Source organism: Nymphalis io, chromosome 13 (genome assembly GCF_905147045.1).
Source record: "Nymphalis io chromosome 13, ilAglIoxx1.1, whole genome shotgun sequence".
NCBI classification, from domain to species: domain Eukaryota; kingdom Metazoa; phylum Arthropoda; class Insecta; order Lepidoptera; family Nymphalidae; genus Nymphalis; species Nymphalis io.
In genome coordinates this window covers 9,194,091-9,213,831 of record NC_065900.1, presented here as the reverse complement: position 1 = coordinate 9,213,831, position 19,741 = coordinate 9,194,091, and the positions used below count along the sequence as shown (strand labels likewise).

General features: G+C 32.7%; 1 protein-coding gene across 1 annotated transcript in view; it reads right to left on the bottom strand.

Annotated features, from left to right (window-relative positions):
* Positions 1-468: 468 nt before the first annotated feature.
* Positions 469-19,741, bottom strand: part of LOC126772702 (homeotic protein Sex combs reduced-like) — a 37,599-nt gene continuing 18,326 nt past the window's right edge. The window contains exon 3 of the mRNA XM_050493219.1: positions 469-2,535. Coding sequence (XP_050349176.1) covers positions 2,231-2,535 — 305 coding nt within the window. The 3' untranslated portion in view covers positions 469-2,230. The remainder of the gene's footprint in view (positions 2,536-19,741) is intronic.

The following is a 19,741-nucleotide window of genomic DNA, read 5'->3' as shown; positions in this document are numbered from 1 at the left end:
CATTGCTTCTATCATTTATCATCAGTCAATACGAAGGCGTCGAGCTGGCGGTTGCAGCAAATGTTTTAAATGAACTTGGTATAACATCGATCCTGTAATACAATTTCTTAGTCTTACTGTATTGGACTTGCATAAAACATAAAGGATTTGTAAAGAAATGGCTTAGTACTAGTTTGATGCAATCAGTTGTTACCCAATAGATAACCGCCGGTTCGCTTCAGCAATAAATTAGACATACACATACAAAACAACATATAAAACAAAAGTATTCAACGTTCTATTCTAATACACACTGAATCTGATAGGTATTCGAAATTCATAAGAATCCAGTCACTCGAATGTGATTAAATAACAAACGTCCAAATAAAAACTTTCGAATTAATAATATTTAGTTGATAAATAACAGGTTTTTAATATATGAAATCTTCAAGTATTAATAATGAAACGTTAATAAAAATAAAACTCATATCTATCTTCATAATTTATTTTATCATCTTCACCAATTTTTCAAATTTAATACACTTTATTCATACAATACAATAATTTAAATGATCATGTAGCATACTTCCCTAGAGCTCTCATTTTAATTGGAATGAACGATAAAGATATTTATATTTATTAATTATAAAGAAATAACACAAGTAAATAAATAATATTATACAAAAATAGGAAATAATAGAGACAAATCGAATAATAGGGCACGTCCTATTGCACAATACAATTTTCAGTGTAGATAAGTTTATGAGAGAAACAACGATTGCTTTGAGAAACTTGAATTGTTATAAATTCGGTTACACTAAGTGACGTATCTACTATTTACAAACAAGAAATAAAGCAACAAATTAACCAGATCGGAAAATCAAAAATTAAAAAAAAAAAGTCAAGAACGCGAAACGACAGATGTAAATTATGAAACAAAAAAGTATGTTCCACTTATCAATAAAATTTAACAAAATATCACAGCTGACCACGACATTTATATAAAAGTAACAAAACTAAGCAAATATGCACGAAACTGAATGAAAGAGGATAAGAATAGAATGGAAGTATCATTAGAATATTTTAAAGAAGAAATTAAAACTCTTTACACACTAACTACAATTTAAGTACATTTTACAAATACGACATTAAAGATTTTAAAGTACGCAATAGTCATATGAATTATTAAATTGGTATCGTTGGTGGACATTTAATTCTATTTAAAGATAATCTAAATAATAATGCTATTAAACATGTTTTTGTTATCATATTCGTATTATTTGTTATTTACAACTAAGAACAGGAACATAAAACAGTTCATCGAAAAAGTTGACACTATAATGAATATATTAAACTTTTTCAGATATCTACTAGTGACAGTTACAATATTTACAATTTAAGATCAAACAGCTACCTATTCACAGATATTAACCGAGCTTATATCCTGTTTTTAAGTTCACGGCGTTTTTACAAGCCCTAGCTAATCTAGAAAATATTTTTACTCCTCGCTATTTGGAGTAATGAAATGTTTTAAGTAAAAATCATGCGTATTCAATATTACATTTTTTGTATTCGCCAAATTTTACCTTATCCCTGTACATTTCCGAATTTGTTATTTTGGGTGACGGCTTATTTATAATCATAAAATTTGCATAATAAATGTTCCTTGAAACTTTTTATAGATGATTTTTTTAAAGTTCGAATCTAACAAACATGCCTTAGCTTAAAATCTAACTAGCCATCACAATTTACACTAATATTTATTATTCGCTTTTATCTTACAATTTTAGGAATATTATGCAGATCAAATTATAGCTTATGACTAGGCAAAATTCTTTCTAAATCAACAATTTGACATAGTTTTGTCGATTTTAATTTAACAATAAACGTAGCTACATATTATTCAATGTATAGAAATGTTTTTTTTTACCAGTTTTGTAAATACAGGTAGTTTAATATTGAATGTAGTTGATTGTCCTGTTTGGTCTTCACTGTCTCCCGAATTCTCTCTCGCACGGATTATAGCAGAAGCACTTTTATTTAAAACGTCACTGAATGTCACAACAACAACTTCAACAAATTAGTTTATATTTATTTGAAAATTTTTCGAACAGCGAATAACTGATCTAGTCTAGTTATTGTAACATCTCATAAACCTTATGATGATGTTACACAACTCCGTTCGATGTACGGTCGACTAATTTTTTTTTTAATAAATCAGTTATCCACTATTCGAAAAATTCCACTGATCCTATGCTGACAAGTGAGCGAATTGGCTCGGGTGAAGATCGAATTGGTAGGGATGACCGTACGGATTCATATGGTAAGGCACGATGTTCATTGATGCCATCTTATGTTCTTTCTTCCATTTCATGCGGCGGTTCTGGAACCAGATTTTGATCTGGCGCTCAGTGAGGCACAGCGCGTGCGCTATCTCGATCCGCCTTCTCCGCGTCAGATATCGGTTAAAGTGGAATTCTTTCTCAAGTTCCAGCGTCTGATATCGAGTGTATGAAGTTCTCTGACGTTTTGTTTCGCCGTTTGCATTTACCGTACCTGAAATAAAGGAAGTTTTTATTAATATTAAATGTAACACATATTCTTTCATTACTATAAGATTAAATTATTCACCATAGTACTTTAAAATAAGGTCCGCTAATATTTAGAGCTGAATGCCCGTTTGAGCGCCAATGAATAGTTGGCTCGATCGACTTCGTGCCTTGCCACGCTTGCTCGATTGTGATGTACAGCTTGCGGCAATGCGCACGATTCAAAGCGAGATTTCTGTTAATAATTTATATAATGTTCTTCGTTTTATTATAATATTTTGATTTATTGTTATATAAAGGTTTTATTTTATCATAGTGTTTCTATGTTTGTAAGGCGCTTATAAATCCTATAAATGTTGTTTTACATAAGAAATAATACTTGATTGATTATTAAAGTAAGAGGATAAATATATGTATCGGCTAAATAGATATAATTTTCATTTCTATTGATAATGTTAAATTGGGAAAAGACATAGACAGCGGTGTGAACAGACGTCCGAGTCATGGGTTGCATGCCGTGCGGCGCACCTGTCACGGTATGTCGGCGGTGCAGCCCACCACTTGGTCGGCTTGGACGGCCGCCAGTCCAGTCTTGATCGATACGCGGCCTGTCTGACTCTGTCTTCCAAATTAAACTGTGTCATTTGTTACATTTCTTTAAGCAGCCTCGGTCGCTAATGAATCGCTTTCAAAATAAGCGACTATTAACCGTTTGTTTATTTATTAACTCTATTGACAACTCCCGTCACTTAAGAAATTTGCAATAAGTTAAAATGAACGTTATAAAATACAGAAACAGAAATTTTATTAATAGAATCGGAACGATCAATACATAAAAGAAAGGCGATGGTAATAAATACAGTATACGCGTTCAATATTCTCCCTTATTCCGTTCGAGATGTCAAACTCGCGTCGATAAAGATGTTTAAAAACTATAAATATTCGATGTCGTCCGAACTCCGAAGTACCACAAGTGATGTTGCAGCAAAAACCCTACGTGATTGAAATGTTAGTGACAGTCTGATGCACAAACAACTGACTGGCAGCATTATTTTAACATAATCCTTGTACAGAGACGAAACGAATGGACACAATACGAGGGCATATGAATTTCAATGTGAATTCAAAAATATGATAATATTGATGAAATGCTTATATTAAAAATCTAATTTGAATTAGATATGATTAGGAAGTGCAGATGACTATAAATGGAGGAAAATATTTCAGAACAGGTATACTCGATATGTCATCGTGACAAGCGAACGGCCTGTTACATTATTTTGCAATACATCAAGGTTCGCGATGTCATTAGATACCTATTGTGACGGTTGATCTTCGCTATCAGTGGATATGTGGATACGCCACGCTGTCAAATAGGTTTTTGAGTTTTACTTATATTAATATTATATAGAATTTATTTATTGTTTATACATGACGTGGATTTATAATTCGTTATCAAGAAAAGTTTAACACTATAAAATAATAATATTTAAATCTACAAATGAAGCAATTAAGATTTCTTACAGAAAAACTTAAGTATTTCCGTAATCCGTAACAGCCTGTGAATGTCCCACTGCTGGGCTAAAGGCCTCCTCTCCTCTTTTTGAGGAGAAGGTTCTCCTCTTTTTGAGGAAAATATTTAGACCAAACAAAATATGTGATATCAATAAATTAGTTACCGTAACAGCCTGTGAATGTCCCACTGCTGGGCTAAAGGCCTCCTCTCCTCTTTTTGAGGAGAAGGTTTGGAGCTTATTCCACCACGCTGCTCCAATGCGGGTTGGTGGAAGTTAGTTAAAAGAAAATTAGTTAAAAGCTTGTCAATAGCAAATACTAATAACGATATGAAAAAACAAACTTTTAGAAAACGCATTTACAATAGCATATATGCAATTTTTTCTAAAAGAAATTTAAAACAGTGAATACATTTACGGTCTAACTTATAAACGTTTAGTAGGTTATTACTTAAACAATGTTTTGTTTTCTTCTTTCGAATAACAGAAGGTTTATGACAGCAAGGGAGAATGATATATCTTAAGAATTATATATATTGTATTTGTTTATATTATTGATAAGTAAGGCCGTCAATGTTTAAATTCTGTAATTCTGCGATATTAATATTATCCAGGAATTTATTTAAAATGAATTCTTCTTTCTTTATAAGATTCAACGATAGTTAAAAACCATGTCTCAATTAATTGAAAAATCATTTTCGAATTTTCTGTGGACAAGAGAAAATACATTATGTATCATGTTTTATAATATAATTAAAGTCGATATACGGTTTATTTTTAGTACAATTCTTAGTAACAAAAATATCCTCTTTATCTAGCGTAGGTAATTCTAGGTCAAAAAAAATTTATATTCGATTTTCTGAGTCTAGACATATTGCATGGTCGAATTTTAAATGAATGACATCGTAATACCTATGGATGAGAAATTTGAAAACTAAAACAGCCTCTGTCTGGAGACGATTTCGGTTTAATACGTATTTTTTTAGATGCCGATTAAATTATCTCGTGAAATAAAACCTCAAATATATTTCATGTATTTTTTGTAAATATTATTTTTGTATTATGCATATTGCATATTCAAATTCGGGCAAGCAGTTGATTATAATTGACTACCGCAATTTATAAAGTGTTTTTTTTTATAGACTACCTATTCTATAATAAAAAAACTTTACGGACGGGCAAATGGGCCACCTTATGGTAAGTGGTCACCACCATCCATAGACATGGGTAGTGTAAGAAACATTAACCGTCAATTACATCGCCAATGCGCCACCAACCTTCGGAATTAACATGTTATGTCCCTTGTGCCTAAAATTACCATGGCTCACCCTTTAAACCGGAACATAGCAATACTAATGCTGTTTTATGGTAGAATATCTGATAAGTTGGTGGTATCTTGGAACTTGCACAAAGCCCTACCACCGAGTGATAATTGTATTTTCCCAATAATAAGGAACTTAAATTGACAGTCAGTGTCAGATATATTTTTTGAAACGCTTGTACAGTTTAAGCCGAGATGGCCTAGTGGTTAGAACGCGTGAATCTTAACCGATGATCGTGGGTTCAAATCCGGGTAAGCACCACTGAATTTTCATGTGCTTAATTTGTGATTAAAATTCATCTCGTGCTTGACGGTGAAGGAAAACATCGTGAGGAAACCTGCATGTTTCTAATTTCATTGAAATTATGTCACATGTGTATTCTACCAACCCGTATTGGAGCAGCGTGGTGGAATAAGCTCTAAACCTTCTCCTCAAAAAGGGAGAGGAGGCCTTAGCCCAGCAGTGGGACATTAACAGGCTGTTACTGTACTGTTGTACAGTTTAAATATAACTCTTAGATGTAAAGAAAAAAAAAAATCATGACTTGAATAAAAAAAAAATGAAATCAATATTCATTCATGAATCATAATAAACTTCTAAAACATCATACCTCTAAATCTGAACATGAAAAATGATTAAAGTAACCATTTCGTATATATTTTTTTTCAATCGTATATCTTTCCATCAACGTAGATACTTAACGAGGCCTCTAGATATGCCAACGTAAAAATGTTCAGCGATAAAACATCAAAGTGGACATGACTAATGACATCTAGATGAAAACAGAATATATGTAATAAAAATGTCACATGTTATTTTTATAGCTCCGGTCAATTCTATGATCATGAGAACGATAAGTGCTGTGGATGAAGTGACTTCTGTGTAATGTTGATAATAAGAATATTAATTAGATTTTATTGCGCAAAGAAGGTTGTACATATTTTTATGTAGTATACATATACTCTGCGCTAGAAAAATGCAGTTCCTTCCAGTGATATGTTATTCGTACTAATTTTTTTTTTTTTATAGAATAGGAAGGCGGACGAGCATATGGGCCACCTGATGGTAAGTGGTCACCAACGCTCTTAGACATTGGCATTGTAAGAAATGTCAACCATCGCTTACATATCCAATGCGCCACCAACCTTGGGAACTAAGATTTTATGTCCCTTGTGCCTGTAATTACACTGGCTCACTCACCCTTCAAACCGGAACACAACAATATCAAGTATTGCTGTTTTGCGGTAGAATATCTGATGAGTGGGTGGTACCTACCCAGACGAGCTTGCACAAAGCCCTACCACCAGTAGATAGATATATGATATGATGAGATATAGTATGTAGATAGTAATTAACTCCCTAGGTACGTAAGAAGTATGTGTCTTATTTATTTAGTAAATTTAACATAACATGAACATAACAGTTAAGTAAAGTAACAGCCTGTAAATATAACGGAAGACAAAAATATAATAGGTATTTTAAAATCAAGGATAAATGAAGTATAAAACATCTTATTGCCTAATTAGTCAAGTAGCTACCATATAAGGTTGGACCAGTAAAAAGTAATTGGGTTTTTCTGTAAAACATTATAAAACAAAGCCTGGTTTGGCAGTTCGCAGTCCCGAGCATCGGAAAGCTTTTAAAGTCTATCCTGCATCTGAATTCTTTCCGATCGTGTCGGATTAACAGAATGATACCTCATACACTATAATTAATATCTCTTCCGCAGTTGGTTAGTCTGAAGAATGACTGTCGTGGCCGAAATTGATCAGTAGAACACCATCATAATTTTTACCTATTTATTTTTATTGTATTTAAATGAATTACATAGAATTACGCTTGATTATTTACGGCCTGTAAACCATTTCGTTCTTTTTTTAATGTCTCCAAAGTGTTTATTTCGTAAAATGCATAATTGCACTTTTTATTAAGTTTCAGTGTTCCTTGTGACTAGGCGTAACATTTTAAAGATTTAAAAAATATATACATACATTTTGAAATTCAAATCCATTTTTTTTGTTATAGATAGGCGGACAGGCAAATGAGCCGCCTGATGTTAAGTGGACACCGCCGCCCATAGACATTGGAGATGTTAGAAATATTAACCATCCCTTACATCGCCAATGCGCCACCAACCTTGGGAACGAAGACGTTGTGTCCCTTTTTAATTATTAATTACACTGGCGCACTTATCCTTCAAACTTTAACGCAACAATACTAAGTATTCCTGTTTGGCAGTAGAATATCGACCAGTGGGTGGTAGGTACCAAGACGGAATTGTTCAAAGCCCTACCACCTAAAAGAAAATCCTTAAGAAAATGCAAACAATTAATACTTGTCATTTTTCATATAAGCATTGGTATATTATACAGGCATGCTTTACTATTTTTTAACTAATTTACATATTACCTATTTACCCGAAGTTAATTCACACGTATAAGAAAGTAATTAAAACTTGATTCTTATTTTTCCCTTAGAGTAATTACTATTTGTAAAGGCATAGTGAAGGAGAAATTTATCTTAGTCTAAATTAAATAAATATGAAATGATGAATAACACATTCCTGATATCCTTTCTGATATTATAAATGAGAGTGACTTTGTTCATTTGTTGGTTTGTTACGCTTTCAGTTCTTAACTACTCGAGTGATCATTAATAAATTTGCAAACTCGTTGTCAGGGGTACAAAAAAGAACTTAGATAGTTACCTAACATTTTTAAAATAAATGTATAAAATGTAACGGTTTCCATTTTGTGTCATTTTTAGCACATTTAAATCACTGTATACATTCATACAACACATTTCTAATAAAAATTATTACCGTATCTAAATATTAGTACTACGAGGAAGAAGCGGCAAAAATTCAGAAATATTCTACAGAAATTAAATAACAATCTATATACAATTAGATATAATTATTATTCTGCGTGAAAATCAAAGAATACTAATTTGAACCTTTATTATTATACATAATCTTGTATTGACAATTATTTCTATTCCTTTATTTATTAAATTAAATATTATACTGTATTTATTTTGTATATTTTACTGAAGCCATACCTTATGTAAATGATTTCTTATAATTCTAGGCTCGATGATTTATCTCTCACATATACTGTACAATATAAATTATTTTATATACACTCAGTGATGGTACTCGAAAAAAAAAACGTATCATAAAGCACCTGAACAACTGAGAGACGTCTAATGTTTTGAAGAATAAAACGTTGTTACCATGCAACCGTAGAACAAGCTTATTTATAACATCTGCCCATTATAAGCAGTCGGTGCATCGTCAAACAGTTCATCCCACAATATTCAATTCAAACAGACACATTAATCATGAATAGCGGGTGAATTTTTAAATTTAGATCTAGTCTAGTGTTTTCAATTTTGAACTAAACCTAGGTAGAGGAAAATTTCAGTGTTTTTTAAAACGATGATTCAATTTATTATTATACATATATATGTGCTTAGCAAGTGCTTGACGTTTGGTCACGGGTTCGTTACGAAAATAATGAATATTATGTAAAATAATGATATATATGTTAAATTTATTGACAAAAAAGATACATATATACATAGCTTATCTTAACTTCATTCAAATCATACGTAAGAACCAATTACGACTTTTTTATTTGCATGACGTTTTTAAAAAATAAAGGTACTAAAATGTTCTTCTTTGTCCAGATCTACATTATTTTATAAAAGTTTACGGTATTATGATTGAGCGACAGTGATCACTTACCGTCACATGGCCCGTTTTGCAACGTCCTGCAAGAGGACACTTCCTATAAAATAAAAAAAGCAAACTAGGAAAATATACTAAAAACCTTGTTCAGTGGAATTCCCAAGGATCGAAACAGTGCGCATTTTCGTAAACAGATACCACAGGTACAAATAGGCTTTGCGTTTTAAAATATTTTTGAATATGTTGACAAGGTTTTTCAAACAAAAACTCAATATAAAATAATAGAATATAAACATTATTCAATGTAAAAAAATCTAAGTGTATCCAGATGGTATCAACATTTGAAACGAGTAACTTGTTCGTCGGAGGAGCATTACCTTTTTTAAAATTATTTGTAAGTATTCATTATCTGATGGGTAATTATTAAAAATCCTTATCACTTATTTGCCGGAAGTTGAGTAAAAAGTTTCAATAAATATCTATCTATAAATATAAAAAGTTTTAATATATAACTATCTTGGCTTACGCGGCACGCGTCGGTAAAGATTCCAGTCGGCATGATTCTTTCCGACATCATGAACAGTCATCGTTATATTTCAGCCAATTTACATATAGCCTTAATAAATATACACCTTAAATCTTTCCTAATGAATACTCGGACCATATGTGAAAACCGTATGAAAACCCGTTTGTTGGTTTTAAGTTTATTGAGTTTAGACGGACAGACAGACGTAGCGGGAGGACTTTCTTTTATAATATGTAGTGATGCTTGTTACATGTATTTATATATAAGATTGATGAAAAATAGAAACCACTGAGTTACCGGTTCTTCTAGGTAAAGTTCACATACTAAACTGATGTTTTAAATTTAATTTACTGCATAAAATGTCATAAACATAATGTATATATAAAATGTTTATACGAATTTAGAATATTTTTAATTTTAGTGCTTCGTATTATGGCTACTAGATTACGTAAGCTTCAAATAGCGCATTAGGAGTACAAAGTAGCATATTTAATTAGTCATTGATATCTAATCAGGCAGGCTTGCAAAAAACCTTACCTTAAATAAAAAATATATCGACTTCAAGTACCTATAGGTGAATAAATTTTTTTTTATCGTGTCATTAGACTGAAACAAAGCCAAGTGGCGTTACTTTGTTCCCATTGAGTACGGTATTAAGTCCGCCCACCATGTATCTACGCCCTCAATGCACGGTAATATGCATCAAATTAGCTTTTATTGATCCATGTTTCTCTGATGCATGAATTTGAATTTGATTTTTTTCAATATTAAAGATGGCTCATATATTTATTCATAAAAGCTCCATATTGTCTATATATAATTGAAACAGAACTGTATGTTCATGAAATATTATTTAGGGACGTCGCCTAGTAAGATACATAAATTTAAAATGTATTTTATACCATCTGGCTGTACACTTAAAAAGGGAAAACTATTACGAATCAACAAAAGTTCTAAAACTATGTCAATATTCAAAGATCATACAAAATATTTTTTTATATATAAAAAAAACCTTCTCCTCAAAAAAGAGGAGAGGAGGCCTTTAGCCCAGCAGTGGGACACTCACAGGCTGTTACGGTGTTACGGTATACAAAATATGACTAACATAGTAATATATATTTATACTAATAGACATGGAGAGTTTGAAATTGATAAAAACAGAACGATACCAGTTCGATAGTTTAAATAGAATGATTTATAATTGTATTTGTTTATTTTATCAATTACGCTTATTTGGAAACTAAAAAGGTGCGCCGACTTTGAGCTATTTAATATAATTAATCATAGTCCTCACTAATTCCGTAAAGGTTTTCCGTCTGGCTACTAATCCCGCCGTGAATAATCGCAAAGATACCTCAGCTGGGTATGAAATGATATTTAAGGTATTCACGATAAAGTCCTGTTTTAAATCCGGCACTATCGCGAGTTAGTCGGCGAGTAATTATTTTAACTTGTCGCCTACCTATCGCGGGTCTACTTAAAACGCTACCCGCATCGTGTCTCGACTTTTATTCGTCCAATTCTTAACTTCGCTTTTTTATTTTATCTGTACCGCAACATGTTTGGTGTAATAGTTTAAAGTGAATTGGATATGAGGAAATTTTATACGTAATTTCTAGATGCGTCCGTAATTTAAAAATGAGCACTTCAAATTGTATTATATTTAAAGAATAATACAGGCATTGATTCCAAATTACAATTAAATGCCTGAGAATAAATTGTATTTTAAGTTTTGCGTTTTAATACAAAAAGGTAGGCTAGACAGCCTGCCAATTTAAAATATAACATAGCCATACATACATGGTGATAGTTTAATTGTCAAGCTTTGCTATTATTTATAAGTTTACTAATCGTATTATATATTATATCATATATTAAAAAAAAATTAGCACAACCTAGCAGAGTTACAAAGGACTTATGATTATGTGACATGTTTGTAATTTTAAATAGTTCAAGTTGCAAGCGCATGTTATTTATTTTACTCTGTCACTCAACTAACAAACAGTAAAAGAATATGCATCCCCCTATTAGAGAAGAAATGACCGAAAACGATTTTAGCGTACCGGTTAATATCAAGGAGGAACCGCTGAGGAGATATGATATGGTCATGAGTGTGAGCGCAAGCATATTCACTAGCTCCCATAAGTCAATAGACCGGGAAACTCATACGACCGAAAAGAATGATGAAGAACTTACGGCTAAACCTCGATTTCCAAGGTACGAGAGTGTAGCAACATCAATTTCCTAACTTCGGGTAACTATTGAAAATTCCTTGACAGCAAAATTTAATATCTTGTCAATATCTTGATCCTAGATCTGATATTTACAGCTTTATTAGATACTTCTTAAATGGGTAGTAAACCCATTGTTACAAATTCAAAGCCTCTGTATATATGCAAGGAGTGTTTATTGATTTGTATTTCTTTCACACAGCATTCGTGAATGTATTTTTTGCAAAAATGTAAACTAAGAGTCAGAGTATCATATGCTACTTTTATCGTGGGAAATATATGGGAGTTAAGCGATGGGCAGAAACATGTCATACTATTTTTTTAAGACACAACTGTCCTAAATATTGTCATCACTCGCTGGGCCGTATCATATTATTTCAAACGTCATTTTCTAGTCACTGCCACTTATCATTTGGCTCGTTGCCTTATGTTATTAACAACAGCGGTGGACAAAAATGTCTGGAACCACTTAATATTTAATATTATGTTAAATAATATCTTAAAAATCGCGCTGTTTGGAGACTTAATTTCTCAAAATGTGCTAGTTTTAAAAATATAAATTAAACATATTTCATAAAAATATATAGACTATGAACATTGAAGTATACACATAAATAAGAGTAGGTATTATGTAATGCACATAATGTGATTATTTGACAAAAACATCGTCAGCAAACATCAAATGATTAAGCGGTAAAAGTGGAATGAATGTTCGCGACAGCTACTGCATGTATAATAATCGACTCATAATACTCATAAGTATGAGAGCGACGGTGTTACTTAATACCAGGTATTGTTTAAGGTAAGTTAGAATCCCGTAATCGAATCCGGTTTTCTTTGTTAACCATTTATCACTTACTTTGAACACTCGCGAAGTCGCTTTATTCAAAGCTGGTAAGAAAATAAACGTTGACAATCGTTTATATCATTTAACCGGATAATAATACAAATGGTCGGATGGTAAGTGGGTTACATAAATGCGAATCAAGCGATATCTGATCGGGATCCGAATGTACAAACTCAGCATTAAGAGCGAATTTCTCAAGTTCGTGGTGAACTAATCACGACGTGGAAATATTAGGGACGCTAATATCTTGTACACATTTACATAACGTGCAATAAATCTGTGCGCGGGCGCAGACGGCGCCGTTGATAAATTCCTATTGGAGCTTTCCGATGGTCTATTTCTAAGTGGCCATACCGACTTAATTTTAAATTGTATACTAAACGCCCTCTTTCAAAATTTTACTTCCTACTACGACGCAATAAAAATATTTGGGAGCTTCTGCTTCAAATAAATGTATCAATATTTATTTTGAATTCTTAGTAATAAAGACAAAATAATTTTACGGTTGTGTAATAATCTATATGTAGAATCGTCTCTCGGGTGGTCTCCTAAGCCCTTAAGTAGAAATAAAAGAACAGCGTAAATGAGTAATAATAATACTTATTACATATTTTAGAAATTAGTATTTAACTACCTACCTTACTATCTCTTTGGCTTAGTGGTTATCTTGTGCGACATATTATGAGGTTCTAGATTGGAATAGATAGTACAAATAATAATGTCTGTTTTGCTGATACATTTTTAGCAGCATCTGACAGTTTGTGTTATATTCCTGTACCTTGAAAAGCATGTTGAGCTGCGTCTGATTTGCCTCCATTGTTTTCAAATTGCCATCCGATCAGACTATGTGAGGGAATAGAGAGTGTACCTATTTTCACACACATTTGTTCACTGTAATATGCTATGTACAGTAGGCCAGATATTATAGATATATTATAAAACATGGAAAACATTAAATTACTTTAATAAATTAAGTTTATCAAGGAAAGTGATAAAATAAACTTCAGTGTAGATTTTCATACAAACCTGCGTAGATGCATAAGTGTATCTCGGTTGAATTTTTTAATCGAATTAATCTTGGTCTGATACTTTACTAAAAAATTTAAGAATTAATATCATTTCATATCTCATAGATAAAATAGGAACTATCATTTATCAATTACTAAAAACACTATGTAAATAATTACTCGTTTAAAATATAATCGATCGATTTTAAACTACGTCCTATGTTGTAAAATTGTATATATTTAATATTTAATTAAAAAAACATCGAAAATATTTCGAACGCTTCTTAAATTGATCGTGTCCACAATTACCATGGACGAAAAACCGGTAATAATTTAAAAATATCGTTCGTAAATGATGCTATAAATTAAACTTAATAATACGCACGCCCAGCCACGGCATCATGTGCGGAAAGCTAATTGAATATTAATTTTATAATAAATCTGGTCGAACAAGTCTTGTAGGTATTGAATTTTATTTATAACTTAAGTCTAATGTTCAAGGAAATAGATATTGTAATTGATTATACGACATTAAATATCAAAACCCCTAAAAACGTAAAATATAACTGCTATAGATATTTTTCTTATCTCGAAAGTGTATTACTGTTGATATATTTAATATTTATATAAGTTTTATTAGTATAATTTACGCCTACACAGTCAAAATAAACTATTTTTTTACCTATTTGTTTTAATATGATTCAATGAACTCGGTTGTTATCCGCCTGTTCGGTTTTTGATACCGAAAGATTTTGTAAATTTGTAGATTTGTATTACCTAAAGAAGTATTACAATTAATTTGTATTACTTCTTTAGGTTATACAAATCAACAAATTATTATTAATATACTTATTTACCACATGAATAGTGTAAAAAAATCTATTCTAATTTCAAACTTTATAAATTGGATTTTAATTTAACGTTTTTCTTTTTTTTTCACCTTTATTATATAATATTATAATAAAGGTACAAGTTATTTATCTATTTAATTATGTGCAGAAATTTTTATAAAATACAATATTAAAATAAAAAGAACAAAATACACATTACGAATTTGAAGCAAAAACACGCCGTCTAAAAGATTGTCCTGTGGCATTGTACCCAAGGCGCTGGCACTATTGCCTCTGCACCGCTAGACTCCTCAGCCTTTGGGCTTAATGAGCCCCAGCTCTTGGGTCACCAGAAGTGTGGACCAGTTTCTTAGAAATATCTTTTATGATTTTTTTGTATCGGACGACCATGGACCCAATGTTTCAAAACCCAGCCCCGCAAATTCATATCCGTTGGATAAAAGTGAATATTTGCGGCGTTTGAGAATTTCAGCAGCTTCAGCGGCTGCACTAGCTTTACGAGACGTATTTTTGATATGAGATACTACCACCGTATCTACGCAAGTTGCATCCTACACAAGAACACGTCCCACCGACCATGGCACTAATGTCGCTTCATCAGGTCTCTTGCCATCATCTCTGCATAAACCATTCGGTTCCAAAGTATCAGTAATCGATGCTGTGGCAAAAGCCCGACGAAGTATGTCATTAAGAGATCTATGGTGATATGCACGGCCAGCGCTTTTGCGGCAGCTAAGTCCATGGCGTCCGAAATGATCCACCAAGGTACCACAGGGACATGTGTGAGGTTTGCACACCCTTAAACCTAAGCAAAGGCATACGGCGATGCGTATCGTTGCCCGATCAAGCACTGTTCCTAGATTTTTAGAATGGAGAGCTTGAAGCCAGAAGCCTGACTCTTTTTCAGATACAGCTAGCAGTCTTGCACGGTCTGTATCTGAAGTACACTGGGACAGGAGCTAATTGTGTGTAAGTTTAATACGGGGTGAATCCCAGTGCTTCTGACAAGTTATATCTGAGGGAAATATGAATTTGAATGCATTCCGAACATAAATTTTGACGAAAATTTCATAATTTTCGGATTCGCTTAAAAAGGTTCTAGCAGAATGGACTGCCGCTTCACATCCTCCTTGTATACCAAAACCCAGTTGTTGAGGCATGAATTATTTATTTATTTAATTTAATGTTAGATGTTATTATTATTTTTTTGTATGGGCTTATTATAAGTTGTTTAAAGGGTTTTTTTAAATTGTTGAATTGATCTCTCCCGAAGCAACATTTATGTATAAAGCCAATTATGTTTAATAAATAACTTTTTGTTTTAGTTACTAAAGTAACAGCAGATATAATACATATATACACAACAGTTTTTATGCTTTATTTTAAATTAAACAATTACCTGGTTTTACATAAATAGATTTCCATTGCATTGTAAGTAACGAATGGCTTTCGTCTTTTAGGCCTCACCAAATATCCGTCGGTCGGTAGAATATCTGATGAATAGGTGGTACCTACTCAGACGGGCTTACATAAAGCCCTACCACCAAGTATACTAATTAATATGTAACTATATAAGGAAGATTTTCAAGTAGTAACTAATATATAACTATCGACTTTCGGGGCGGTTCTCCTCAAGATAATCTACAATCCGAACTGGTAGCTTACTTCAATTTTATAATTACAATCCAAGTTACGTCATTATATCACTATTGATATCTACTTAAATTATGATATTTTTTATTTTAATTAAAAATAATTTCGATAATCGTTTTGAAATACCAAAAGTGCATCGTTTAATGTTAAGAGCCACACCTCTGGCGGCGACCATTACAAACACCTTCCGTTCCTTGTAATTTATTACTTTTATCTCGAGCACAGTCGCGGTCACTGAACACAAACAAACGACATCTCCGACAATAAGACAAATCGACCGATTACAAGACACTACCTGCCTGGTGGGTCGGCTCCATGCAAATCTTGAAACTTTTTTTCATGTACATTATTACTCTCTTTCAAGAAAGTAAAAGTATAATAGCCATGTCAATGTCCATTAGTAGATCAATTATTCTGACAATGTCTAAAGAAAGCCCTTTCTCTGGATATCTGAATACTAGGATGTTGAAAAAAGCGATCACAATACAAATTGACCTTGTGCATCAGAAAATCGCATGGGCTAAACACATTTGGTATTTTTGCACGAATGTGATTTATGGTCTGCAAAAAAGTCTTTGTTTAATTTCTTAAAGCGATGTTGTTTTAGAATACCACTTGCGGTGAATTCGTAACAGGGTGGTGTAGTTGGAATAATGTTAGAGTACCCCTTGCATTCCAACGTGCGACAATAATACATTAAATGTTGGTATTGCATTGTAAATAATGTGAGTACTACAAATGTATGTTTAGTGTGGAGTATTAAGACCTCGAAGTTCGAGAATGTAAACGTGCGCTATAATAGTCCAAGAATAGATTATGATATCATAATAGATACCTACGATGTAGCTTAACTTATCTTTAGATACTTTATACATACGAACGATTGTAAAAATATAAATAGTTAATGAAAGTTATATGTACAAGTAATTTTGTTAATTTAATACATTTGTAAAGTAGTTGCTGGAGCACAAGTATGCCTACATAGATTAATCGTTGGTACCACCGTCTAACCCTGTCATTATATTTGTTGTTGTTAAGTGTATCAAGAGAGGTCATCGTCCTTTAAAAATATGTACAAAAATATATTAATACACATAACACTCTTTATCTGCAATCCCCACGCAGGTTTGGCACCTGTTTAGTCATAAATTCAAATAGAATAATTATGTCGATATGTCGGCGGCTGGAGAAAGAAAGAACTTGCTCGCGTTTATCAATTTCATGGGTTAATTTACGACTAGATAAAGGCTACTACACGGCAGCCGCGGTTTCGTCGAAAGAAATCTCCATACAAAACATTACTCGTCAGTGTTGAGCGATTTATGCGACGTGTTGCAGCCCGTGGAGTACACCACGCCGCTTACTGTATATTATCGTAGTGACACCGACTAATTTGTTGGCCGACTGATGAGCCAACTGCGGGGAAAGAGATGGTTTATGTTTGAAGATCGCTTTGGTATATTAACTTCAGAAAAAGATGTAATGTTTGTATTACGCGAAACATGTATGCGAGTTCTTAATTTTAAAAAAATTACATAGAAAATTTGCGAATACTAATCAAACATTATTCATAATTGAGCATTAGTAATTATAAGCTCATACTTTACGATATCGTGTAACAAATGATTAATAAAGTGATTACGATGTATCGCGTATACTCTATAGGACTTTTCATCTTAGCGAGTGGATTAAATAAATCCGACGTGCTTTGCGAAGACGCTGTTAAGTGACGGGGCGCACCCGCGCCTCTCTTCATCGAGACATAGACACGGTACTGCCAAAACAATTAAAACAAAAAAAGTTGATAGGATACGAAGACGTTTCTGAGAATACGTTTTAGTTTTACGTTTAATAGTATTGGTTAAAGTTACGGAAATAGTTTTCATCGGAGATCTTTAAGCTAAATAGTGAGTTAAAAATATAATTTAGTTTCTAAGAACTGTGTGTAAAGGCTTAGTAAAATATGTATACAATTTAGTTTTTTTTTTTTGTCAACTTTTAATAAAAGTTAGTTATTAACTACAACTTTTACTAGCTTTGTCTCTTGTTAAAAGACAATATAATATGAGTGATATAGTTATACTATAAAATATAAAATTGTTATTATAATTTATTTTTTTACAAAAATGTTTAATGTTATGTTAAAATTATAACACAGATATTGCTTTTGAAGAGAATACAAACAAAATTAATCTGCTATAAGATACAGTCGACATACATTAAAATTATTACATACTAAATCTATCTCTATTCCATTCTAATAAATGCCAAAATTGCTTGATGTTAACTGAGATAGGTAAGTTTATTTCTTAATATTAGTTGAATATAACGGTATCTTAGTAATTTCGTAAAATCGGGGGCGTTTCAACGTGACATGAAACGAGTGGCTTGCAATCGTCGCGTACGACGTTTCAAAACAAACTGATCTTCAAACGTCAGTATTTAGACATGTTTCTCGCGGATTTCAACTCTGTTTGAATATGTTTTGACTAGCTAAATCTGTATATAAACTACATTTTATAATATAAACTGTACGTATATTTTACAATTATTGTTTCATTACATATAATCAGAATTACTTTGTAAATTTTTGATACTGATATAAACTCTACTAAGGTTTGTGTAATCCTGGTGGTGGTAGCTCTATTATTTTTTTATATTGATAGTAGTGTATGTTTGTTCGCAGCAGACGGGTTGCTAGGATAATTTACTGGAATGACCGATTTTTGTGGATATGGAGAACACACAACTATATCTAGTAGTAAGTTGATATAGGCAGATAAAATGATCGTGATGATATGATAAGCTATTGTTCTCATTTCGCGATGGGCCAGTGGTTAGAAGAAGTGAATCTTACCATTACCATTGAATTTTTATGTGTTTATAATTCATTTCATGCTCGGTGGTGAAAGAAAACGTCGTGAGGCCACCTGTATGAAAATATGCCACGTGTATCCAACCAACCAGCATATTAGCAGCGCGGTGGAATAAGCTCCAAACCTTCTCCTCAAAAAGAGGAGAGGAGGCCTTTAGCCCAGCAGACGGGTCATTGAACCGGAACATAATTACACTAATTGCTGTTTAGCAGTAGAGTATCTGATATTTGGATGGTATCTACCCAGACGAACTTAGAAAAGGCTTTAGAACCAAGTAAGAACGATCGGAGATCAAAATTTTTAGTCATTATTGATATACAATAAATATTTATCAATACATAACACTAACAATAAGGTCCTTCAGACCGGTTTCGGCCACGGCGACTAATCTCAAGAGAGATTAGCCAACTGCGCAGAACATATTATAGTGCACAAGTGTGTGCGCAAACACAAGTGCATTCTCTATTCACTAGCTCTCATAATCCGATGGGACGGCAATCCGACACGACCGGAAAGAGTTTAGGCGCAGTACCAACGGCTTTACGTGCGTTCCGAAGCACGGGAGTGTACTCACTTCCAACTTCCAGACCCCGGGATGTTAATGAGAATTTTCTGAAAGAAAACCTCAATAACTTTTATTGGCCCGACCTGGGAATTGAACCCATGACCTCCGAGTCAAACCTTATATCTAGCCA